Source organism: Balaenoptera acutorostrata, chromosome 15 (assembly GCF_949987535.1).
Source record: "Balaenoptera acutorostrata chromosome 15, mBalAcu1.1, whole genome shotgun sequence".
NCBI lineage: Eukaryota > Metazoa > Chordata > Mammalia > Artiodactyla > Balaenopteridae > Balaenoptera > Balaenoptera acutorostrata.
This window is the reverse complement of record NC_080078.1, coordinates 79,679,926-79,704,926: the sequence shown is the minus strand read 5'-3', so window position 1 is coordinate 79,704,926 and position 25,001 is coordinate 79,679,926. Positions and strand designations below refer to the sequence as shown.

General features: G+C 48.9%; 1 protein-coding gene across 5 annotated transcripts in view; it reads left to right on the top strand.

The window, feature by feature from the left end:
* NFATC2 (nuclear factor of activated T cells 2) overlaps window positions 1–25,001 on the top strand; it is a 159,054-nt gene that overhangs the window by 87,819 nt on the left and 46,234 nt on the right. For all 5 annotated transcript variants that reach the window (XM_057528868.1, XM_028167299.2, XM_057528869.1 and 2 more), the window contains exons 6-8: window positions 6,180–6,320; window positions 23,096–23,151; window positions 23,830–23,956. In XM_057528868.1, the coding sequence (XP_057384851.1) occupies window positions 6,180–6,320; window positions 23,096–23,151; window positions 23,830–23,956 (324 nt within the window). The remainder of the gene's footprint in view (window positions 1–6,179; window positions 6,321–23,095; window positions 23,152–23,829; window positions 23,957–25,001) is intronic.

Here is a 25,001-nt window from a genome sequence, read left to right as displayed (position 1 = left end):
CCCCAATGCCTCTCTTCTGGTATGTCTCATACTTTCCCACTTGCAGCCCTCCCTGTAGCTCTGCAGAGCAGACGTTACATACCTCTGGTTGCCACTCTGTCACTGCCGAGAGCCCACAGTCCAGGCAGCAGTAGGTGTGGGAGTTTAACAAACACTAATTGTTTCAGGTGAGCTGGCAGCAAGCCGCATGCCCTGCTGCTTAGAGGAGCTTAGATGATTATCTGTCTGGTGCTGTGGGTTGGCTGGGTGGCGATTACAGGAAAGCTGGGTTTTGGGGGAGCCCAGGATTGGGGTGGCTTCTCCACTGATTGATATGGTTACCTGACCCTGCGATTATGGCCTTTTACTGAGCTAGTTTGGCGGGGCTGGGGAGGCAAAACTCCCCTTTATTGAAGAGCTGCCAAGTGCCATCTGCCCCCAACTGTCACGTCTATTAACTTGTTTCTACCCTCATCGTAGCCTGGGAAGACTCAAAGACTCTGAGCTTCTATCTAGCGGGCTGAGGTTCAGAAGGGCTGATTTGCGAGTCACGTGGCTGGCAAGGGAAGGGGCAAGAGCTGGGGGTTAAAACCCATGTCCTCTGTCTGGGCTGCCTGGGTCCCCCAGTGACCAGGGAGCTCATTAGTCAAATGGAGATTCGTGGAGTCCCCTGGAAGGGTCTTGGTTACTGGAGATATGTGGGAATATTCTGCGGGGGCTCCTTGTTAATATATTGGAATGGAGAAGAATAAGAGCCCCTCCTATGGACCCAGCACTGTGGGGGTTGGACGAGAGGTACCAGTCTTTCAGGGCCGGTGTTTGTGCTCCTTTTTCCGTATGAGGAAGCCGAGACCCTCTGAGGTCAGAACTGGCAGGTGGTCTCACGCACTGCGGACCCCCTGCATTTGCAGACACTGCACCCCAGTCCCGTGCCGTGAATGCTGACAGGTCCCTCCCAGAGGTGAACCCCATACTCAGGGAGAATTGGGTTCCTCTGTCCCAGCCTCCCGCTTCCCAGGGGAGACCCATCAGTGGCCAAGGCGGGGTCTGAGGGAGCCTGAGGGGCCAGTCTGCCGGCCCTGCTCCCGGCCCTTCCCAGGCGAGGCCTGAGTCAGCACCATGTTCTGGGCCAGGCCCGGCTCAGCTGGGCCAGGCTCACAGCCAAGGACAGGGCCTGATGTACAGACAGGAAGGGTTTACAGCAGCTGGGATCGGGGGGGGGGGGTGGGGGTGGTGGTCAGTGCTTGGGCCAGAGTGAGACTGAAGGGGGCGCTCTTCCTGGTCCGGGCTGGCTGGCGGCTTTCCCAGTGGGTCCTTCTCCATTTTACTAAAAAGGGGTCCCTCTGGGTAGGGGAATCGCACAGTCTGGATTCAAGTTCTGCCTGTCCGCCTTACATAGCTGTGAGCGCTCAGGCATGTGACTTCTCCTTTGGGAGACTCAGCGCCCTCACCTCCAAAATGGGAATCATTCCTGCTTGTGGTCTCATGAAGTTTAGCAATAAAAATAAACATAACAGACATTCATTGAGCCCTGATGAGGTGCCACACACTTCCTGTGCATTAGCTCATTTAATCTGCAAACCGCTCTCGGAGGTTGGCCCTATGATGAGTCCCATTTTATAGATGAGAAAACAGAGGCACAGAGAGATTAAATGACTTGCCCAAGGTCCCAAAGCTTGGATGTCACCGAGCTGGGCTTCGAACTCAGGCTTTCACGTGGCAGCATCCTTACTTTGACACATGACCGTAAATTGCTTCTTCATGTGTGTGCTTTATAATATAAACAAAAACATATATAAAAAGTGCTGGAATCCAAGGCACTCTCTATGGCAGCTGTAATTATTTGCTGTTATTAGCAGAACCCACCCACTCTGCACAACCAAATTTACCTGACCAGCTTCTCCCGCCTCTCTCCTGAGGTTCTTGGGTAGATCGTCATTCTTGGCCAGGCAGCCCTGTGACAGGGCAAATTGCAGACAGTCCCCTGTCCAGGCTGACCTGGAGGACCCCGCCTGGTGTGAATTTCCCTCTCTGAGCCTTTACCTCCGGCTGTGCTCCCAATCAGCCACTGTTGCTAGTGAAAGTAAACACGCAAACTGGCTAAACCAACAGCGCCCTGTTGATTCAGAGCTCATAAAACATAGGAGCCCCAAGCCACTTTATCACGTGCCAGAATCCAGGGGCAGGAGGGAAGCCTGAGGAAGTCTCCTGGCTTCGAGGGCCACCTTGATGCTTAAGCCAGAGCTGAGGGTCTAGCCTCCACCCACAGGTGAGACCTGGGCCATGGGCTTGGCTTTAAGCTGGCGGCCCCGTTTGGTTAGAACACTGCAGGGTTTGGGGTTTGGAGGGTCTGGAATCTCCAGTGGTTGAAGAGCCGAATGGGACTCAGTGGGGACGGCTGCGGGTGGTGGTTCAGGCCTGGGGGGCCCCAGTGGGCTTGTGGAGAGCTCTCCCATAGGTCCTGGACCGTGTCACCCCAATTAGTAGCCCTAGGTGTTGGAGGCTGCATCAGAGAGAGAGAAGGAAGTGGACCCCAGGAGGGTAGTTTTGGTTGCTGTTTGCCTGTCTTCAGTTCCTCTTTCAGAGGCTAATTGGATTCATTTGCTTTGCCTCTGGGCTCTCTGAGGATGCGGGGGGCCTCCCCTGGAGGAGGTCTCCTTGTCCTCAGGTGGCATCTTAAGTGAGAGACCTGGCTCTCAAACAGAATGTGTGTAACAAGTCACCTGGAAAGATTGTTTAAATGCAAATGTCCAGTCTCCTCTAGGAGATTCTGGGGCCGGGGGTTGGGGGTGTGGCCTGGGGAGCTGCATTTTTATTAAGCGCCTCCCCCAACCAGGTGATTCGGCTGCAGGTGACCTGGGAAGCTCGCTTTGAAAAATGCTGGGATTCAGGGCCAAGAAACCTGGGTTTTGGGTCAGGATCCACCAAGAACAGCAGTGAAGAGAGCAGTACTGTGTGTAAACACGTGGACACGGTCCGTACTTATTTGGTGAAATAGCTAAGACAAGACAACAGTGGTTCCCGGCGCTGAGCACAGGGCAGCTGCTCAAGGAGCTACAGCTCTTCGTGTCGTTCGCCATACTGGCCGGTATTTATTGAGCCAAGTACACTTTCTGTGAATTCTCCCGTTTAACCCTCACAACAGCCTGTGAGATGGGTCTGCTAACAGCCCCATTTTTCAGATGGGAAAAGTGAGGTTTAGAGCTGGGAAGCCCTGTGCAGGGATCACCTGGTGGGGACTTGAGCTGGAACTGAGGACCCTCCAACACGACAGCCTCACCCAGGCAGGAGCTGCCTCTCCATGAAGCCGAGTTCTGAGCTTCTGTCTTTCTGTCTGTAAAATGGTAGAATTAGGGCCAGGGGGGTCATTATTGTTTCAACTCCCCAGCTGATTCTAATGTGTAGCCAGCACTAAGCAGTTCTTCTCAGACTTGATAGCTCGTAAGAATCACCTGGATTCCTTGTTAAGCTGCAGATGTGGGTTCAATAGGTCTGGGGTGGGGCACGAGGTTCTGCACCTCTAATAATACCGCCCCCCCCCTTCCCTTGATGCTGATGTGCTCGGCCCACCCTTCGCGTTGCAAGACTGGAGTCCAGATAAAAGCTTACAGGAAGCCGGACTGGACTCTTTAAATTTTCATTAGAAAAGATAGTTTTCCTTCAGTAAGGAGAAGGAGCAGGAAATGCAGATTTGGCAAAGGGAGAATCAGTTAGTTGCTTGAAACTGTGAGGCTGTGGAGGGAGAAGCAATGAGTTTGCTTCAGGAAATAGCCGAGTTGTGTTCACAGCAATGCACAGTGATTCACAGAGCAGCCGTCCGGCCCAGCCTCCCGCCCACTGCTGAGCACTCATGGCCACGTCCAGTCCCCGGCCTCGCTGGCTGTGAGCCCTTGGCCGGCTTGCCCAGGAGCCATGACTCAGGCTTTCCACCTGCAAAATGGGAGGGATGGCTCTTGCCGCCTCCCCACCCATCCCTGGGACCAAAAGCCCCCACTGGCCCCCCAAACGCATCAAAGGCAGATCTCAAAAGCCAGGACCTGCTCTTCTAGGCGGTGTGACTGCTGCTTTCACTGCTAATAAATCCCCATTGGTGGCAGCTCAATTAGGAAGTCATACAAAACTCCTCTATTGAAAGAAAGGCTTAATAACCTGGCCCATGTGGGAGAAATTAGCAGCTTCTGCAGAGAGGCCTTTTTAATATGTACTCTTAACTGGCAGCCCCTTAGAACCGCGCTGGCTGGTGGGGCCCTGGGAACAGAGAGCCTGGGCTGAGCCTGGGATGGGAAGATACCGGCAGGGGCATCACTGAGAGTCATCCGGCTGCATTTTCAATGTAAAGTGTCTGGGAGCGTCTGGTCCACAGCAGACTCCTTAAATGTCACCAAGTATATGGCTGCTCCTGAAGGGACTGGTTTCAACGTGGCTCCGGGGCCGAAGGGAGGGGATGCTGGACCTGGAGGCCCAGGCCAGCCAGGAGGACAGGGTTAGGTTTGCGCCTCGGGCCTCACGTGGCTGCGTCCCCGGCTCCCGGATGGGGAGGTCCGCAGGCCCCTGGCACGGAAAGGGCTGGCCCTCTGCCCAGTTCTTGGGCTCTGGGAGGAACGCCAGGAGCTCAGGCTGACTCACCCAGGGAGGGCCGGCCTCTTCGGCCCACGCTGCCAAGGCGAGGCCGAGGAGATGGTCCCTCATGCTGGATGGGACCCATTTCTCACCCTGCCCAGGAAAGGCATCTGGAGAGGGTCTTCATTCTTTCCTGCAGCCCACCTTCAGAAGAACTGGTTGGCTGGAGAGGCTAGGAGATGGGGCTCTGGAGCTGGACAAACCAGTTCTGGAGGGGTCAAATCTAAGCGTCACCACATCTGACTTCTCCTAGGCTTTAGTTTGCTCCCCGAAGGTGAATAATTTTAGTACTTCTTTCCTTAGAAGGTTACTATGAGCATTCAAGTATGTCATTGTGGGTAAACACTCAACCTGTGCCATTCCTCACTGTAGATACAGATGAAGATGTAGTTGCAGATATGTAGAGATATCGAGATATATATGTGTGTCAAGATATATTGAGACACATCTGTATCCATACATATCTCCATCCATCCATCCATCAACCCTTCCTCCCTCCCTCCCTCTCTCTCTCTTTCTTTCCTCCCTTCCTCCCTTCCTTCCATCTATCAATACTTGCATCCATCCATCTCAAGCATCCCCTGCTAAGTCCTAGGAACTGTCCCCAGCCCTGGGCTCACAGCATGCACAAAGCAACGCTCCTCCCTCCTGGGCTCACGTTCTCGCGGGGAAGAGACGAAAGACAAATGAACCAATAAAGCTACATGTAGTGTGTCTGAAAGTGGAAAGTTCTTTGGAAATGATTAAGCAGGATAAAGCAGGATAAAGGGGAAAGAGGGAGAGACACAGCCAGACAGATGGAGAGAGGGTGGGTACTGCTGTTTTAACTCTGAGGGGGAGAGTGGAAGGGTAGGGGTAAGGAAGCTGCTCTGAGGAGGTGACATCTGAGGAGAAACCTGCAAGAAGTGAGGAAGGCAGCCATGCGGGTCATCAGGGAAGAACCTTCCAGAGAGAAGGACTTGAAAGGGCAGACATTGAAAGATAGGAGCATGCTATGTATGTTTGAGAGATGGTGAGAACATTCTAGAAGTGTGACTGGAGCAGAGTGAGCAAGGGGGAGTTCTAGGAAGTGTGGTCAGAGAAGTGATGGGGGCAAATCATGTTCAGGATGGCAAACGAATTCCAAGGCCAAGGCATCTAAACCTTTAGGAATCAGGTCCTAAAGTTTACAACCGTGAGCCCTTCGTGTGTTGCTGACATCAAGTGCAGGAGAAGAGAGTACATTCTAGCAAAGGAAATCTCTTACAAAAAAGTTGATTTGCCCATCCTTTTATGAAAAAAAAAAAATCAAATTCTTACTCTCCTTTCCTCCCTAAAAGGAGAACAGGCATCTGTCTCTTGATTCATGAAAATGAAACGTGTTGTTAGGAGAAAATTAGCCCAAATTACTTGGGGCATTTTGACAAGAACATAACATTTGCATAGTCACTGGTTGCCAGGGGTGAGGCTTCCACGTTTGCAATGACAACAAGTGGCAAAGGTGGGCAGAGTGCATTGTGTCCCGTTCCCGTGAAATCACTGGACGACTCTGCATGGGCGTCTCCTGTCATCACAGTGTCTTCTTTTTCTCTCGCCCGCAGCCCAGCGATCCGCCCATGAGCTGCCCATGGTGGAAAGACAAGACATCGACAGCTGCCTGGTCTATGGGGGCCAGCAGATGATTCTCACGGGACAGAACTTCACGGCCGAGTCCAAAGTCGTGTTTACCGAGAAGACCACAGGTCAGGGGGCCTTCTGAGCACCATACAAAAGTGACCATCTTTTTCTTTCCAGTGGCATTGATTTGGGGGATAGATCCCATTGTGTAGAGTTTCCTATCCTGCTCTCCTTACCATGAGAAATTTCCCTTGTCTCCAGTGATCGTGATATCGACACGGTTCACCATGGCATGAGTGTGTTATAATGTATTTTAACTCATCCTGGCTTGTTTTTTTGGATGATAAAGTTTTGCCCACCCCTAACTTTTTTAAAAAAATTATATTTTCACATCAGGAGACATTCTTTTCAGTTTTTTACTACTGTCAAGAAGGGAGGGCTAGCAACACAATGATTAATCGTGCATGCTCTGGCCCTGGATATCCTGGGTTCAGATCCTGCCTTTGCTACTTGCTTGCTCTGTGATCTTAGGCAAATTACCTGACCTTTCTGTGCCTCCATTTCTTTATGTATAGAACGATAATAGCAAGAGTTATAGCCCCATAGGGCTGTCACGAGGGTTAAATGAGTTAATACATGTCAGGTAATTATAATGACACCAGGTATATTGTAAGTCAACAAATATTGGCTGCTCATATTTTTATTATAAATAGTACTGCAGTTCATCTTGTTATACTTGTAGGATTAATTGATCTTCTTATACATGAATCTCCACGTGTATCTTTTTTGTTTAGTTAGGGTTTATTCCAGAGTGCAATTTTGGATAGTCATTCCGAGAGCTTTAAATATTGATCTTCTTATACATGAATCTCCACATGTATCTTTTTTGTTTATTTAGGGTTTATTCCAGAGTGCAATTTTGGATAGTCATTTCGAGAGCTTTAAATACCTATTGCTTCTAGAATTCAAATTACCTTCCAGAAATATACAAATTGGAAACGTCCACCAGTACTGTGTCAGTGATGGTTTCACCCCATCCCAGAAGTGCCTTGTTTTTTAATTTAAAAACATATTTGCTGAATTGGTACTTTTTTGACTTGGCACTCCTTTGCTATGAGAGGTTTAATGTTTCTGTTTATTGGGCCTGTGTATTCTTTCTTATATGGACCGTCTGTTAATGTGATTACCAATGAAGACATGGTAGAAAGACAGTGAACAAAAGTAGGAAAAATGTCAGGTTATATAATTTATTTGATAGTTATGGTTGCTAGGCTGAGTTTTTTTTTTTTTTTTCTTCCTATGACATGATTTCCAGTTAATTCAAAGGGGTGTTTGTCTGTTTGTTTACTGCCCTGAGGATGAGCCACAGGCTATCACGGGCAGGTTGTCCACTTGTGGGGATTTTGCGCTGCATGAGGGCAACTCCTCTGGGGGCTGCCATGCAAACTGGATGCATCCTGGAGCTGTGTGTTACTAAACTTCTGATGGGAGGAAGCGGAGTGTCTTGGAGAAGGGGTGCTTCTTCCCAATTCACACAAAGCCTCCTCTTGGGATGGGCTGGCCCTGTGACTAGGGTGTGACAACTGCTTCCTTACACTTTGGAAGCATGATAGAAGGCAGATGGTTTTAAAGAGGTTTGATGAAGCCATTGCCAAAACAAAAACAAAAACAAAAACGGGCATTAAGTAAGGCTGTGGCAGTGGGGAGACGGACAGGTGGCTTTGAGTGGTTCAGAAGGCACGTGGTCAGTCCCTGCGGGTTTGAGGGGCTGTGGTGGTGCCGTGAGGGGAGAGGAACGCAGATGTGTAAGTGGGTGCATTGCATCTGTCATATGGTTGTCCAGTACTTTATTTAACCATTCTCCCTTTATTGGATATTAGGCTGCTTCCAACTCTGTGCTATTGTAAGTAACTCAGTGATGAACATCCTCTACATTCCTTTGGTCAGCTAGGTAGGGACTCATGTTCTCCAGCCAGTCTGCTTGTGTTCAAAGCCCAGGTCTACTACTTTCTAGCTGGGGGACCTTGGGCAAGGTACTTAACCTCTCTGGGCAACAGTTTCCTTCTCTGTATAAAGAGAATGGTGGCAGTTCTACCTCATAGGGTGGTCACACGATTAAGAGTTCATAAATGCTTGGTACAGTTGTCCCTCAGTATCTGCAAGAGATTGGTGCCAGGATCCCCGTGGATACCAGACTCTGCAAATGCTCAAGTCCTTTGTATACAGTGGTGTAGTATTTGCATAGAACCTATGCACATCCTCTCATATACTTTAAATCACTCTAGATTACTTATAAGACCTAATACCAGGTAAATGCTATGTAAATAGTTGCCAGTGAATGGCAAATTCAAGTTTTGCTTTTTGGAACTTTCTGGAATTTTTTTTTTGGAATATTTTTACCTGTGGTTGGTTGAATCCATGGATGTGGAACCTGTGGATTCAGAGGGCCAACTGTATATAGTAAGTGCTTGATATGTATTAGCTAATGCTGTTTGTTATTGTTATTTCCTAGGGTTGAGGCTTACATGTGGTGTAGTGGATTCAAGGGGCATGCACATTTTTAAGCGTCTTGATACAGTTTGGAGGAGACTTTGTCAGGCGGTGGAACAGCAGTCTCGTGGCAAGAAGTTACTAGGCTCTCATGAGACAGACAGCAAACCTGTGTGGCTGGAGTAGAGGCTGGTTATCACCAGGAAGTGCTTTGATGAGCACGCGAAGCCCAGAGCAGAGAGGTCTTCTGATGCCAGGTAGAGACACAGCTTTGGTTTAGTCTGCATGTGAGTAAGGTAATAGGGAGTCATGGCGGGTTCTTGAGCAGGAGAGTGGCATGAAATGTAAATGGCCAAGTAAACATTACCTGACGGATCTTCAGGACCAGGAAATCATCCTGCTGGCCTTCTGCTGACTTTCACAAGAAGTGTATGGCTTCAAGGCACCTTATTGGCAGAGGGGAAATGCTAGTAATATACCGACATCTTGTCCTCTGTGTCCAGGTTGGCAGTCTCCTTGAGGGGCTGCTGGAAGTGTGCAGGGATGGCTTGGAGGCCAGGTGCTACCAAGTTCCGTGTGGAGTTAGGAGCCAGACAGCTTTAAACTGTCTAGGGAGCTTGTGAGGCTACTTGTGAGGCTACTCAAGCGCCTCCAATAGGTATTTGCTGGCTGGCTGGCTGGCTGGCTGGATGGATGGAAGGCATTTACTCTCTAGCTTTCCTTCTCTTGGTTTCAGAAGAAATTTCGGTTTACCTCTTGAAGGGAGGAAAACCCACAGTCTGTTTCAACTTTGAAAAATTGCATGTTAATAAGAAGAGGAATGATAATAGTTTTCTCTGATTGAACGCTGTCTGTGGGCGGGCCCTTTGCCTGCTGCTTTCTGCATCTTGTCTCATCTAACTGGACACCGCGGGAGGCAGGTGGCTAAGCCTGGAGAAGTTAGGGGACTCACCTGCAGATAATACAGCGTCGTTCTGTTGTTCAGTTTCCCTGGACCTCAGATTCCAGTGAGCGAGTTAATAACAGTCTTTCCCTCCCAGAGTTTAAATGCATAAGCAAGCAGTGGGCACTCAGCACATCGGGCGTGCTTGTGGAGTGTTCGTTGTTATTTTTACGGTTTCTCCAGAATTCTCATTGCTTAGGCCATAGACATCGTTTACTGGACCCACACTGCCCCAGTGCGGGCCTGGCAGGCAGACTTTGGGAGGCTGTAAGCTGCAGTGGTTACCAGCATAGCTCTGAGGTCAGACGGCCTGGGTTCGAACCCATGATCTACATTTGGTAGCTTTGTCATCCTGGGTAAGTCATGTCACCTCTCTGAGCCAATATTTCCTCTTTTGTAAAATACAGATGATTGACTTCACTTGAGAGACAAGAAGATTAAATGAGATGATACAGATTAGGCTCTTTGCATAGAGCTTGGCACATTATAGATGCTCATTAAATGTCAGCCTTTATTATTATCATCATCATCATCATTATATCTTGGCTGTGGAAGGACAAGGATGGGTACGATTTTATCTCATGGAACCAAGAGACGTTGAAAAACACGAATAAGTAATAATAAACTATGTGCCAGGCCTTGTTCTAAGCACTTTATATGTATTAACAATCTGATTCCTCATGGCAGCCCTACAAGATAGCTATTTTCTGATGAGAAACTGAACACAGAGAGGTTAAATAACTTACCGAAGATCACACAGCTGGTAAATAGCAGTGCTGGGTTGGCCCCTAGGAAGCCTGGCTCTAGCATCTGTATCCTTGATCATTCAGCTTTTCTACTTTGAAAAAGCTCAGAACCAGGTTAATTTGTCTGAAGATCCTTTAGCTTCTCTGAGCCACTGACTTGAACCATTTTGTGGTGAGATAGACTCTTGAATTCTGCAGCAAGTCACTGAGGCCAGGTAGGTCCATTTAGGACTGTGGCGTGTCTAATGTAAAAGAACCTGGGGTGAATACGGTTCCTGGATCGATGCCAACAGACAAGCCGGGGTGTCTGAGGTGTCCCCGGGCCCTCAGAGAAGTGGTGGGCTTCTCTGGTGGGCTGTCTGGCTCCGGGTGGCTCTGACAGACAGAGGGGGGAATTGCCTTGTGTTTGCAGGAAGCCAGTCCTGCTCTTTTGACCCCAAGAACTTGCCTCCCAGCCCAGGACTGCCTTCTGCAGGGGGAATCCCTGTTGCTCAACTTCTTTTTTCCAAAACGCAGCCCCGTTCCCATCTCCATGGACAGTTTGGCCAGCAGGGCCGCTGCGAGGTGGGGCGGAGTGGAACAGTTGAAGTTTTCCAAGGAAGGGGAACCCCAGCTGGTTCTCACATTAAGGAAAGGTGGACAGCCTCCTGGGCTAATCTTAGCCCCCATGTTGGCTCATCGGCACCACCAGCTCCAAAGTTCTTTTTATAGCCGTCGACTGAAATGGAATTGGCAGTTTCCACTCCAGCAGGATGACAAATTGGAGGACGGTGGAAAAACAGTAGGAGAGGGGTAGCGTGGTGTTTCTTAAGTTAGAAAAGCTCGATGTTTTGGAAAATGGCATCTTATTTATAGCAGCAGTAATAATAATGATTATTATATTGTTTTTATTACCATTTTTAATCATTTGCATGACTTCCAAGAGCCCGTATGTGCTGGCCCTTGCCCATCTCTCTGATTTCAGCTTTTTTGACTTGCCCTCTTGCTCCTTTGGCTGTAGCTACACCGTCTTCATTCTGTCCTCAAACACCCCACACTCCTTTCTGTCACAGGACCTTTGCTTTTGCTGTTTCCTCATGGGTTGTGGCCTCCTGCTCCTACAAGTCTCAGCTCAGGGTGACTTTCTTAAGGAGCCCCTTCTTGACCAACTGCTCTGAAGTTGTTCAACCTCCGCCACAGCCCTGTCCCTCTTTGTCCCATTGCCCTGCCCTGTTTTCCCAGTAGTACTTAGCTCTACTGGAATTATCTTGTCTCTGATGTCTCCCACGTCAGAGTTCCTTGAGGACGGGGACTTGGTGTTTGCTGCTGTATGTGCAGCATCTAGAACAGCCCCTGGCACTTAGTAGGTTCTTATACATATTGTTGAATGAATGTGTCCTCTCCTTTTTTTTTTTTTTAACAACTTTTTTTTTTTTAAACAAGGCTTGTCAACTTAGCCTTTTTTTTTTTTAAATTAATTAATTTATTTATTTATGGCTGTGTTGGGTCTTCGTTTCTGTGCGAGGGCTTTCTCTAGTTGTGGCAAGCGGGGGCCACTCTTCATCGTGGTGCGCAGGCCTCTCACTATCGCGGCCTCTCCCATTGAGGAGCACAGGCTCCAGACGCGCAGGCTCAGTAGGTGTGGCTCACGGGCCCACTTGCTCCGCGGCATGTGGGATCTTCCCAGACCAGGGCTCGAACCCGTGTCCCCTGCATTGGCAGGCAGACTCTCAACCACTGCACCACCAGGGAAGCCCTGTCCTCTCCTTTAATAGTCACACTGGCCCCGAGAGGCAGGTGCATTACCCCCATTTTACAGATGAGACAACTGAGGCTCACAGAGGTCAAGCCATGGGCCCCAGGTCAGCTCACAGCAGGTAACAGAGCTGGAATCCCAGGCAACATTTATCATCAATCCCCAAGGAATCTCTCTAGTCACATCCAAGAGGACAAAGAGGAACCCAGCAGAACGATCAGCATCTTTACTATTTACCATTTTCAATAATTGCTGAAAAGCCTTTATATATTCTGTGAAATTTAAAAAATGTGTAACCTTCTAGGCGAAGGTCACGCCGGGAAGTCCAGGCTGTTCCTGACTTCAGCTGGTAACGCTGGCGCCCGGCCACCCAGGCCTCAGGCGGAGTCGGGGGTCCCAGCAAAACATTGCAAAACAGGAAAAAATCTAAGGACACAAAAATAAAAGTGATGTGGCAGCGGAAACCGGGTTGCCATGGCTTTGAGCGACTCGCTGCGCCTGGGTGGGATCCAATGTTTTGGAAGGTTCCTCCACATGACACAGGGTTTTGGAATTTTTCAGCTGGTAAATCTTTCTTAATTCAGGCCCCCGGCCCCAGCCAAGTAGCTCCCTGGCTCTCTGTGTCCCGCGGGGGCGTAGGTTGGAAACTTGCCCGCGTCGGATTACTCAGCTTTGAAACTTAAATTGTTTGAAGAGAACTTGTGTTTTGTTTTGTTGGACGATTTTTTGGACCACTCTGATGGCAGAGGCTCCAATCACCTGTTGAGAGGGCAAATTGATTTTTTAGAAAGGAGGCGTGGGTGGTGGAATTCCCTCTTTCCCACTGAGTCATCATATCCTAATGTGAGTCATTTTATGACTTGGAGGTTCCCAAAGGTTGTATTTTGAGCTTTGTTTAATAAATACAAATGCATATGCTTAAAATAAAATTTTTTTGCTAAATTAAGTACTTTTCCATGAATTAGTGCCCTGGAAACATTGGAACTCGCTTAGAGAAGACACCTCCTCTTCCCACCTGTTTTTCTCCGTGGGTTGGGCTTCACCCGGTCTGGTGTCTTCTGAAAAAATTGACCTGGTCTGGGAGTCTCTCTGCCTTGGTCTTCCCTCTGGGAAAGGTCAGACTCCAAGCTGGGCTTGCCCATGACTAAGGCCCTGTAGACCTTTGCCCTTGGTGACTCACGTCCACGGTGTCACTGGCCCCCAGAGCTGGAGCCCACCCCTTACACACAGCTGGCTGGGACACAGAGCTTTCCTCCAAAGACAGAGGCCAGATCGCCACTCGGGAGCCCCACTGGAGATAGAGAAAATGGTCTTATTTTCAGAGGGCTGAAAAGTCCTCTTGCATGCGAGAACAGACTTTGGAGTGAAAGGATCCTGCTGTTTAAAGGCCTGAAAAAGAGGACACAGAGAAATGTTTTCTAATTAACTCGGGTCCTAGTGTTTCCACCATCAGAAATTATTCTTGGCACCAACAGACGTTCTGTAATTTGCAATTAGCAGGCTGGAATTTCCACCTCCGTCAAGAAAATCATGATATCTTTTATTAATGAATGGTCTGACACCCTCTTGTGTTTTTTTTTTTTCCCCCTTACAGTTGTGGTTGCATACCTTTTTTTTAAAGTAAAAATTGTATGTATTTAAGGAGTCAGCAGGCTGGATTTTGGATCATCCAGCAGATTTGGCTTGAAGCCTGGATAGGCCTCATATTATGTGCTTTGGGACTTAGTTTCCCCATCTCTAAAATGGTGTTGGTGGTATTTCAGCAATAAAAGGAGATCAAGGATCTGAAAGTGTCGGGCCATAGGAGGTGTCCAGAAAATGTCAGCTGACCCTCCATGTGTCCTCTGGGAGCTCAGTTTACTTAACAGAGGGCGGGGAAGGCAGGCCTGTGTTGGTTTCTTATCTGGGAGAAGAGTCCTTCCTGGCACGGGTGGGTCTCTCCCCTCCTCTCAACCCCGAGCCTTTAGACTCCTGCTGTCACACCCGATACAGTGGAGGGAACATGACTAATGGCCCGCCCCCTGCCCCCATCTTACAGATGGGAAGCCAACTCACCGAGGGAGATTGGCAGACTTCCTTGAGGTGACAGGGCACGTCAGAGGAAGGCGGGGTCCCAAACTCCCACTTCCCGGTTCCCAGGGTGACTGTGTGAGCTGGTGTGGGACATCTAGAGATGACATCCCATCGCTGAGAAGAGGTGCCCCTGGAGGCATGAAAGATGAGCTGAAATCCGGCCTCTATGTAAATGACCTGTTAATGCTCTTTTAGCCTCACTCCTCTGCTCACTCAGCCCCCAGGACTTCCATAGTTGCTCCCAGATGTTTATTAAACCCCTACTGTGTGCAGGTTCTGTGCCAGGCACTGGGGGCATATGACATACGAGATCCCTGCCCTCAGCGGGTGGATAGTCTCAAACTTGTTTATAAGCAGGTCACTTTGAGACAGGGCGAGTGCTGTGAAGACGGGGAAACCAGTCCTAGGAGCAAGAGCAAAGGGGCTGGAAGTTAAGGGAAAAATATAGGATGCTAAGTTAATTTTGAATCTCAAGCAGTGCATTTCTTTAGTATGAGTATGTCCTGTGCAGTGGCACAGAGCTTGGGACAAACTGGTAGTTAAAATCATTTTCTGAAATTCAAATTTAACTGAACGGTCTGTATTTTTATTTATTAAATCTGGCAACCATGGACAGTGCAGTCAGGGAGGGCTTCCCTGAAGAGGTGGCTTTGAGCAGAGCCCTAAAGGCGGGAAAGAGGGAGCCATGTGGATGGTCAGAAGAGTGTCCAGGGCAGAAGGAACTGCCCTGTGCCAGGGTCTCAGCATGGGGATGAGCTTGGGGTGTTTGGGGAACTGAAAGCAGACCCAGGCGGCTGGTGCAGGGTGAGAGTGAGTGGGAGTGTGACACCAGTCAAGCCTGGAGAGGTCGCCGGGGAGGGGGGGCAGTCAGGTCATGCTGGGCCATGTAGGCGTGGCGAGGAGTTTGGATTTCATTCCAAAAGCGAGTAGCTCTTGGAAGCTTTTAAGCAGGGAGGGGGTGTCATGATCTCATTTACATTTTTAAGGTTGCTCTGGCAATCTGGATAGAGAATGGTCTTTGGGGGTTGGGGTGCGGGGACAGGTGGAAGCTGGGAGGTGACTGAGCAGCCGCTGCAGTTGTGCAGGTGGGGGACAGGGCAGGTAAGCCCACCAGGAAGTGGCGGGGCAGGAGGAGAGGGGGAGGTGTGGGAATCAAGGCACTCCTCTCCAGCTCTCAGGAAATACGCAGGGGCAGTGGTACCATTTCGGGTGGGTGAAATCCTAACTAAGGGGCCACTCCCGATCCCCCCATCTGCTGGGCTCGTTAAGCCCGTGCGTCCAGGAAGCATGGGTTTTTCTGCTACTTAGCAGTCGTAAAGAGCAGACTGAAATGACTTCAACCCTCTTCATTTAGCTAATTTTTAAAAGCAGGGCCAGGCCTGGGAAGCGTCACACACGGTTTCCTAACCCAAGCAGACACTTTGATTTCCTCTCCGTTTGCCTCGAGCCCAGTGGCACGCTCACGGCCCCACTGAGGACGGATTTGCTTTCCTCCTCCTGAAAGCGTGCGCGTTTCTACTGTGAGTGCTGACATGAGCCTGTTGCTGACACGAGGCTGACTGCTAAGACTCCAGCCCGGATACAACGCCAGCCCTGCTGCTTCCTGCTGCTTTGCTCCATCGTAGGGTTCAAGAGCTGCCTGCAAAGAGAATCCACTCAACGAACCCAAGTATAGGGGCCATCCATCCACAGACGCACTGGCTATTGAGGCATGTTCCCCTGGCACTGCGGCCAAGTTAAAACAAAGGCTGTGGTGTTACTTGGGCCATGCGCTTCCTCCCACCCCATTTTTTTTTCTCTTGCAGAGTCTCGCTAAGTCTTCTCTAGACCCAACCTCTTTGCCCAAAGAAATTGGCTCTTTTCTCTTTGCCTCTGAGTAAAGACTTGGAAGAGCCTATTTTGTGCTGGCTGCCAGCCCGTGTTAATTTAGGACAGGGGAAGTTTGCCCGAACATCTGCTTGAAAGACCGAAGTCCTTTATTTCATCTCAGCCAGAGCAGGAGAAGCAGACTTGGTCTTCTTGAGCCTCTTCTGTTCTGGGCAGGTTTTCCAAGTCCCAGACCTGGGGTAGGGATCGGGAGGTGGATTATCTAGAACTCGGGCTGAGTGGCTCTGGTTGAGTTTGATTCCTTGTCTGCATCTGTACTCCAGGCTCATTCCTTCTCAGTCCGTTCCCAGAAAGGACTCTTCAACAAGGGTTCGGTGATTCCTCTTTGTGGGGTCTTTTTGCTGGAGAGGCCAGTGGTCAGGCATTTCCTGAGCTCTGGCTGTGGGCTGAGCACTGGGGAATCTGAGGTCAGTTTGTATATTTAGTCCACCATTGTTTATTGAGCATCTATTAAGGGCCAGACACGTAGTGCTGGGGAGAAAGCCGAGAACAAGACTGCCATGTGGCCCTGCTCTCCGGGAGCCCTCAGCCTAGCAGGAGAGAGAGATGGAAAACCAGTGGGCCGATAAAATGATGTCAGAGAGTGGAAGGTAGGAGAAGAAAATGACAGAGGATGGGGGGACCTCCCTGAGCCGGACCTGAAGGATGGGGAGGAACTGGTCCTGGTGAGGTGTGGAGAAGGGCAGGCATGGTTGTTGGAGGGATAGAGGAGGCCAGTGTGTCCGGAGCTGAGTCGGGGGTCAGAGGCTGAGGAAGGAGGCAGTGTCCCCATCCCAGCAGAGGTGAGGAACCTTCAATCCATTTCTCTTTTGAGCTCCAGTGGGACCCAGGGCCCTGCCTCCTTGTCTGGGGGCCACTGAGGGCAAGAGGGCATGTGTGGCTTGCGTCAAGGCCCCAGCAGCCTGCAGGGGGCCTGCTGTGCTGTAGGAGCTTAATCCACACTGGGGGTCCATGCCCATCCTCCCTCTAAGATCGTGGCCCCAGGGGGCTCCTGGGAGACAGACAAATCAACAAGCAGTTGCAATATACTTTTTTTTTTTTTAATGTGATGATCCATTTATTTATTTGTTTGTTTGTTTGTTTATTTATTTATTTATGGCTGTGTTGGGTCTTCGTTTCTGTGCGAGGGCTTTCTCTAGTTGCGGCAAGGGGGGCCACTCTTCATCGCGGTGCGCGGGCCTCTCACTATCGCGGCCTCTCTTGTTGCGGAGCACAAGCTCCAGACGCGCAGGCTCAGTAGTTGTGGCTCACGGGCCTAGTTGCTCCGTGGCATGTGGGATCTTCCCAGACCAGGGCTCGAACCCATGTCCCCTGCATTGGCAGGCAGACTGTCAACCACTGCACCACCAGGGAAGCCCCCAATATACTTTTTTCTTAAGAGAAAAACTTTATTTTAAAAATGCACATCAATTAAAATCACCCATAATTCTACCATGTTTCTTGAATCATGTGAAGGAAGACGTGAAGGTCTCACCTCATCCATCCAGTCCCAGGCGTGGGGTTGTGACTGTCCAGGCAGCTCGGGGCACAGGTTCCTTAAGCATAAGCAGAGATGTTTATAGACTCACAAAGTGACGTCATGCCTCATGTACTAGTCTGCTACACTTTAAAACTTCTGCTTTTAGGACTTCCCTGGTTAAGAATCTTCCCAAGGATTAAGAATCTGCCTGCCAGTGCAGGGGACATGGGTTCAGTCCCTGGTCCGGGAAGATCCCACATGCTGCGGAGCAACTAAGCCCGTGCGCCACAACTACTGAAGCCCGCTTGCCCTAGGGCTGGTGAGCCACAACTACTGAGCCCACGTGCCGCAACTACTGAAGCCTGCATGCCTAGAGCCTGTGCTCCACAACAGGAGAAGCCACCGCAATGAGAAGCCCGCGCACTGCAACAAAGAGTAGCCCCTGCTCACTGCAACTAGAGAAAGCCCACGTGCAGCAACGAAGACCCAATGCAGCCAAAAAAAAAAGAAATAAGAAAAAAAAATTCTGCTTTTTAATATAGCAGGGATGCATTTCTAGGTCAGAAAACATGACCGTCCTTATTTGAATATATTTCTATACCTGATATTCCATACCAAGTATGGATGGCCCATGATCGATTCAGTCTGTCCCCTATCAATACTTTCTATGGCCAATTTATTTATTTGCAATGAGAAGTGTAATGCAAAGAACTGAAACGAGAAGCTGTGATACCCACCAGAATACTGGGGTCAAGATGGCCAGCCAATTCTTTCTCCTTAAAGTTGGACCTATGTGAGATACCAAATTCTAAAATAATAATAGTGATAACAGTGCTCACTATGGGCTGGGCATTTTGCTAAGGATTTTACGTATAATTTCTATTTGAATTCTTATCACAGCTCTTTGAAGTCAAGAAATTAAGTTTATTGTCTGACCTATGAGGAAATTGAGGCACAGAGAGGTTAAGATACCATTCAAGGGCCACACAGCAAGTAAATGGCAGTGATGGGACTTGAACCCAGACAGAGTAACATCAGGCTGAGAGAGTCCTGCCAGCATTTACTGTGAATTCCACTGCCTCCTGGAAGCTCCATTCAGAGGATGGGATTAGTATGTTCTCTTGCTGAAACCCAGGACCTATGAGCTGGGATTTCATGTGGGGTGGGGGAATGGAAGAAGATCCCAGGAAAATGGCCTTGAGGTATTTTGTAAGCCGCGTGCTCCCCTTAGAGACCAGCCCCCTTGGTGTGTCTTCCATATGCTATGTAACATCAAGGACACAACGGCAGCTTTCACTTCCCGTTGAGGGCTTGTTTGTTCAGAACGGAGTGCAGAGACCACGGGAGATGCACAGCCAGGCTAGATGCCTGAAGCTGCCCTTGGGGCTATTAAAAAGTTGAGATAATGGTGTAAACACCCATTTTTGAAAGGAAAGAAACTCAGGCACCATGCCACCTGTCTCCTGTAACAGACATTGTCCTTTTGTAAATTCCCTCCAGCCCATGCCTGCAGGCAAATGTATTTATAACTGCAATCAGAGAATGTTTTTTATTATTTTCTGATTGAAAAATGCTTGTGTTTTTTTTCAGTCGTGGAACAAATGCAAAAAATGATAAAGGAGCCAATATTTATATCATCTGTTGCTGCTAGCCCTGCTGCTAATGCTTGCCAATGTCTGTTGAATGTTTATACTCTGTCTGGGTCTCTTCTCTTGGAATGAACCTGTGATGTATAGGTGCTGTGATTATCCCTGTATTTTGGATAAGAGATAAAGAGAGGTAAAGCATCTTATCCCAGTTCACACAGCTAATTGGGGGCAACACAAGGAGGGATTCAAAGCTGGGTCTGTCTGCTCCGGAGTTTGGGGTATGTAGGATAAAATGGAGAGTGTTCTGGTGACCCATAGAGGGGAAGTCTGTTCTGGCCACGGAACACGCCCGAGAAGGCTGGGGGCTACAGTAAATGTGTCGCTGGGGGACGCTGGGGTGAGTAGGCATTTCCTCCTAAACCCCACGGGCTGCTTTCCTGGGCTGACATCTGGAGCTTGGGGTGTGGCCGCCGGGCTGCCAGGCTGGAGCTCGAGGGATGGCGCTGGGAGGGCTTCTCAGCGAGCGGGTGGAGGGACGACCCTCTGCAGCCCACGCTGGGAGCCCTGTGTCGATGCATCGGGGCCCTTTCTGGGCCGCGTGCTGGCTGAGGGCCTCCTGGGCACGTGGTTCTGGTTTTGAAGCAAAGAGAAGGTCAGGTCCTTGGAGCAAGGGGCCTGTGGTCCCGGAGGAAGGGAAGTGAGTTTTCCTGTCCTGACAGATAGGAAAGGGCCGGGGGTCTTTGTATTTTTTTTGGGGGGGGGGGGGAGCGGTATACAGCAGCAGAGTGGGACGCTGCCTGAGATGATACTGGGCGGTGGCTTCTTCTGGCCAAAATGTCGTACAGTCCTGAGAAAACCTCGGGCACATCCCAGTGGAGGGCCTTTCTGCAGAACCCTGACCAGTTCCCCTCGTCACGGTGTGGGGAGAGGTACCTGTCTCTCAAAGGTCCACTAAGGTAGGGCCTGGAAAGTGGGTGGGAGACGTGCGGGCCAGGGCAGGGGCTGTGGTGAAGGGGCGCCTGCAGCGCCGTCCGGAGAGGCCGCCGTGGTCCAGTTCCTGTCAGGGGTGCCCAGAACGGCCAGATCATCTGAATTTTCTTTTTTTTTTTTTTTTCAGGAGCAAAAACTTCATTTTCTGGTGAAATCTCATTTTGAAATGGCAGCAGCTAATTAAAAAGCCGCTAAGCCACTCTCTATAGGCCACAAAACAAGCCAGAGCTCTGGGGTGAGGCCAATTGGCTTTTAAAAAAAGTAGTAGGTGGGGTGAGAATGGTGCCCCAAGAGGCTGGAATGGAGGCAGGAGCAAGGTGGGGCAGGGCCTTCAAGGCCGCCGTGAGATTTTAGATGGTATTTCTGGAGGCACAGGGGAAGCAGGGAAAGGTTTGAGAAGATGTGCGTGAACCTACGCGGTGGATGCGATATAAAAAGATCGTCCCTATGTAGGACCTTTCTCCAGCCTCCCAGGAAGCTGGCATCTTCTCTCTGCTTAGTAACCTTGAGCTTCTTTCCTTGAAAGCATTCCCTTTGTTATTGGACTGTGCCAGTTGTTGGTTTAATAACTGTCTACCGCATGTCTTTGGACAGCCCCCCTTCCTTCTCTGGGCCTCAGTTTCCCTATCTGATGGTGTTGGGCTGGCTAATTTTTAAGGCTACTGTCTAGCACCTGTACCCTAGAATTCTATGGCTGTTGCTGGGTGGAGTTTTGTGTATTATGTATGCTCGCCGGAGATGGAGACAAGTGTGAAATTTGGGGAGAAGGGCTCCTTAGACCAGGGGAAGGGACTTTGAGGACTCTCCTCATGGTGACACCCTTTTCATCGCACTGTTATTTTGTATTTTTTATGCTTCATCTCCCACTTATTGGCGTGAGTCAAGGAAGAGAGCTGGGTGGCAGCTTTATGGACCCAGCTTAATACTTCCCAATCACGTTTCTGGGTACTTCTCTCTCTCTCCTTCCAGTTTTGAGACATGAAAATGGTCCTTTCTTTTCTAAGTGAGTGACGCTCATACATGGTAATGAACCAAACCCAAAGAGCCATGGTACCATCAATGGCAGAACTCAATTCAGCCACTGAGAGGCTAGGGCGAGGGTGACACACCAGACATCGACATGCTGTTCATTTCCTCAATTAATTTATTACTTGATCTTCTGACTTAGAGCTTGCACTGCAGTTAGTGAATAAAGACGTGGTTTTTTGATGAGGACCCGTGCCTAGCTCGTACCACCACCTGAGAGGGGGACACGTGTCTCTGTTGGATGACCTTTGACCTGTCTTTGATAAAGAAACGAGGATTTTCTCTGAAGAGTTCTGTCCCGGGCTTTACACACTGGAAATACCCTATCTTGATGACTCAACTTCAAATTCCTTGACATCTATCCGTCTATCCTTTCTTGCTTCCTTCTGAGCAGTGGCTGGTGTCAGCTCCTGGCTTTATCCTGGCCCCATCAGCAGCCTTTGGAGCCGCTGACACTTTCGTATGCTCTAGACGTGAGATGTTTACTAGGCACCTACAGTATGTCGGGTGTTGGGGAGACCGTGACAGCTATAACTTGGTCCTTCCCTCAGGGATCTCACACCATAGTGAGAGTCAGTACACTAGCCATGTTTTCCTCTTCCCTTTGGACATAAACCTGTATCTTCCTTAGTCCTTTCAGGGATTGCACTGAATAGAACCGTAAGGCCAAGACTTGCAGACTGACTTGTTGGAGAAGGCTCCAACTGGCTCAGTGCTTGTTCTTTCTTCAGATCATCTAGATTGCATTAGCTCTGGTAGCAGTCACAAGACCTTTTATTAGTTATTATTTTGGGAAGTATGTCCTATACAAGTTCAAATAATGCTTAGAAACCAGATTTCTTTGGGTGAACCTTAAGAGCCGAGACTGTACGGGTTCAAATCTAACCTATCACAGAGGCTGCTAATACTGCTTACCAAGAGGCGGGATGCTTTGGCTAAATGTCGGGACATGATACATACCCAGCCCACCTTGGAGAGTTAATGCTGCACCTGAGCAGATTAAAGGCTCTGAGAAATCCTGCAGTAAAGAAACCCACTTGACTCTGACTCCGCCTTTTCCAAATTCTTACTAGCTGGTAGAACTTGCTTTCCTTTCTCATAAACCCATTTAATATTCTTCAGAGCGAGTGTTCCACAAAACACCCTGGAAACACTTGTGGAAATGATTTGTTTCAGCCGAAAACTGCCACTGGCCGATGTAGGTGGTCAGCAAAAAAAAATCTATTATTTGCAAATGCAGAGTTTTGTTTGGCCCAATTTGTTGGCCCCGAACTGGGGAACCAGTGCCCTGCTCCAGGGGAGGAGGGTTTACCCCTGAGCAAACCTCTCAGCGCCTGTTGTAATGAGTCACATGAGAGCCAGGCTCTCTGCTGACTGAAAGGTGAAGGGTGGGTGCCTGTGTTTCCACTCACTCCAAGGCCTCACGAGCCAGGACATTGTTTAAGCCTCTTTAGGACAGAATATGTGAGCCACCTGTGTTCTCAGACAATGAAGAAGTCATGTCTGGGACAGCCAGGGATCTGTAATGGGGCCCCTGTGACAGTCTTGGCATATGCAGAGTGTTTTGGAAATAGTCTTTGGTTGAACGAAGCGTATTAGAAAGTAAAGCGTATAACAATACTTGTTTTTTTTTTAAAGAAAGGAAGATATGTAGACATTCAAATATAGAGAAAAAAGATAACGGTATTGGGATGACGGGCAATTTCTATTTTTTCCCGTATCTTGTATTGTTGCCCAGTTTTCTCTTGTCAAGGTGCCTTCTCTTTGCAAAAAGAAATATGCGTTTATAGAAATAAAAATACATATATGTACATATATGCATACATAATGCAAACGCGCAGGTGTACTTTACTGAAATAATCTAACACGTAAGCCAAGATACATATAAGTTGGTGAGTTTTTGTCTTAAAATCTCGGTTGCTAATAGTTCCTTCAAAGTCTGTCATTTTTAAATTTTTCCAGATGGGCAGCAGATTTGGGAGATGGAGGCCACGGTGGATAAAGACAAGAGCCAGCCTGTAAGCACCCAGACATGATGACCAGACACCCTGTGCTCCCCTCCCCACCTCCCTCGTGCTCTCTTTCCCTCTTTTTTCCCCTTCCTTCATCAAAGTCCCAGTGCTTTGGACCTAAAAGGCACTCAGTGGGTATTGAATTGATGAATGAATTACACGTTTATTGAGCACCACGCCCTTTTGATTTGTAGCAGTGACATCTTCATATACCTTGATAGAGTAAGTGGTAAGTCTTCCTTCGCTGCGGCTGAAAAGTCAACTTCCCCTTAATTAGAATTTTGCCTGTAAATGTACGGAACGTGTCACGAGTCCTTTTACTTTTATTTATTTCTTTATTTTTATTGAAGTATAATTGATTTACAATATTGTGTTTGTTTCAGTTGTACAACAAAGTGATTCGGTCATGTATATGTATATATCAATATTCTTTTTTTAAAAATTCTTTTCCGTTATAGGTTATTACAAGATACTGAATATAGTTCCCTGTGCTATACAGTAATTCCTTGTTGTTTATCTGTTTTATACTGAATATATGGTACTGTGCATCTGTTAATCCCATGCTCCCAATTTATCCCTCCCCACCACGAGGCCTTCTAGATGGGCTGGCTCACTGTGCTTAGGACCTTGGATGGCAATTTAGATGTGGTTGCAGTTAAATTATTGACAACTCCTTTCTTTCAGAACATGCTTTTTGTTGAGATCCCTGAGTATCGGAACAAGCACATTCGGACATCCGTGAAGGTGAACTTCTACGTCATCAACGGGAAAAGAAAACGAAGTCAGCCTCAGCACTTTACCTACCACCCAGGTAAGAAGTTCTCTCCGAAGGCCCCCTGTGCGTGGAGAGGCAGCATCGGCATCTGGGTGAGGATGCACGCGATCTGCTGGGTGACCTAGGGCAGGTGACTCAACCTCTCTGAGCCTCAGTTTCCTCATCTGTCACGTGGCATCTTCCTTATAAGAGTTATATAAATCAAATGCACGTAAAGTGCTTAGGATGGCGCACATCAACAATATTAACTATTGTTGTTATTAATATTTTCTTGCGAGGGCAGAATAATAATGGGGCACATGTAGACTTGTTCACCAGAAGGTGGCAAAGCTGATGACTCCTATCCCTGTTTTAGATTTGATCACAATAGGGGTAGAAGGTGAATGTGCCCTAAAATGTGGAATCTTAGGGACCCTACAGCAGGTGGTCACCCGGTGGCCAAATGGAGTTGCTGGGCAGATAACCAGGCCAGGAGGCCTCATTCTCACAAAGCACTACAGTCCTAAGAAGGGCGACGAGAGCCATTTTGCATTCATTCATTTGTCCAGAAAATATCTGAGTGCCAGGCACTGTTTTAGCTTGGAGACACAAGAGTGAACACAACAAAAATCCCTGCCCTCCTGGAGCCGATGTTCTAACAGGGAATTCAGATGAAAGATAATACTGACGGAAGGGGATTCAGATATTAAGTAATGTGGATATTACTGATATGTTGGGTTGTGGTTAGGGCTGCAGAAAGAGGCTACAAACTTCCCAAGGCTGAGACAGGCCTGCCAGCAGCCTTTCCAGGAAACCTACCATCTGAGAATGTCAGCCAGGGTGTAATTTCCATCCTGTGACAGTTTCACGTGGAGCCTCTGGGCTGCCGGCAGCACAAAAGTGAGGGCCTGGCTTGGGTGGGGTGCGTGCGCCCACAGGTTTGTGTGGCACCGTGAGGGTTCCATTGTCCCACGACTGGTGTTCCGTGCCGTGAGTGGCAAAGGCCTAATGGGACCCAGAACTGGGGGAGAATCTCTGGGAGGGCTCTAGACCGCAGTTCAACGATCCTTTGTAACATGGAGGTTTTCAATTATGTGGCACG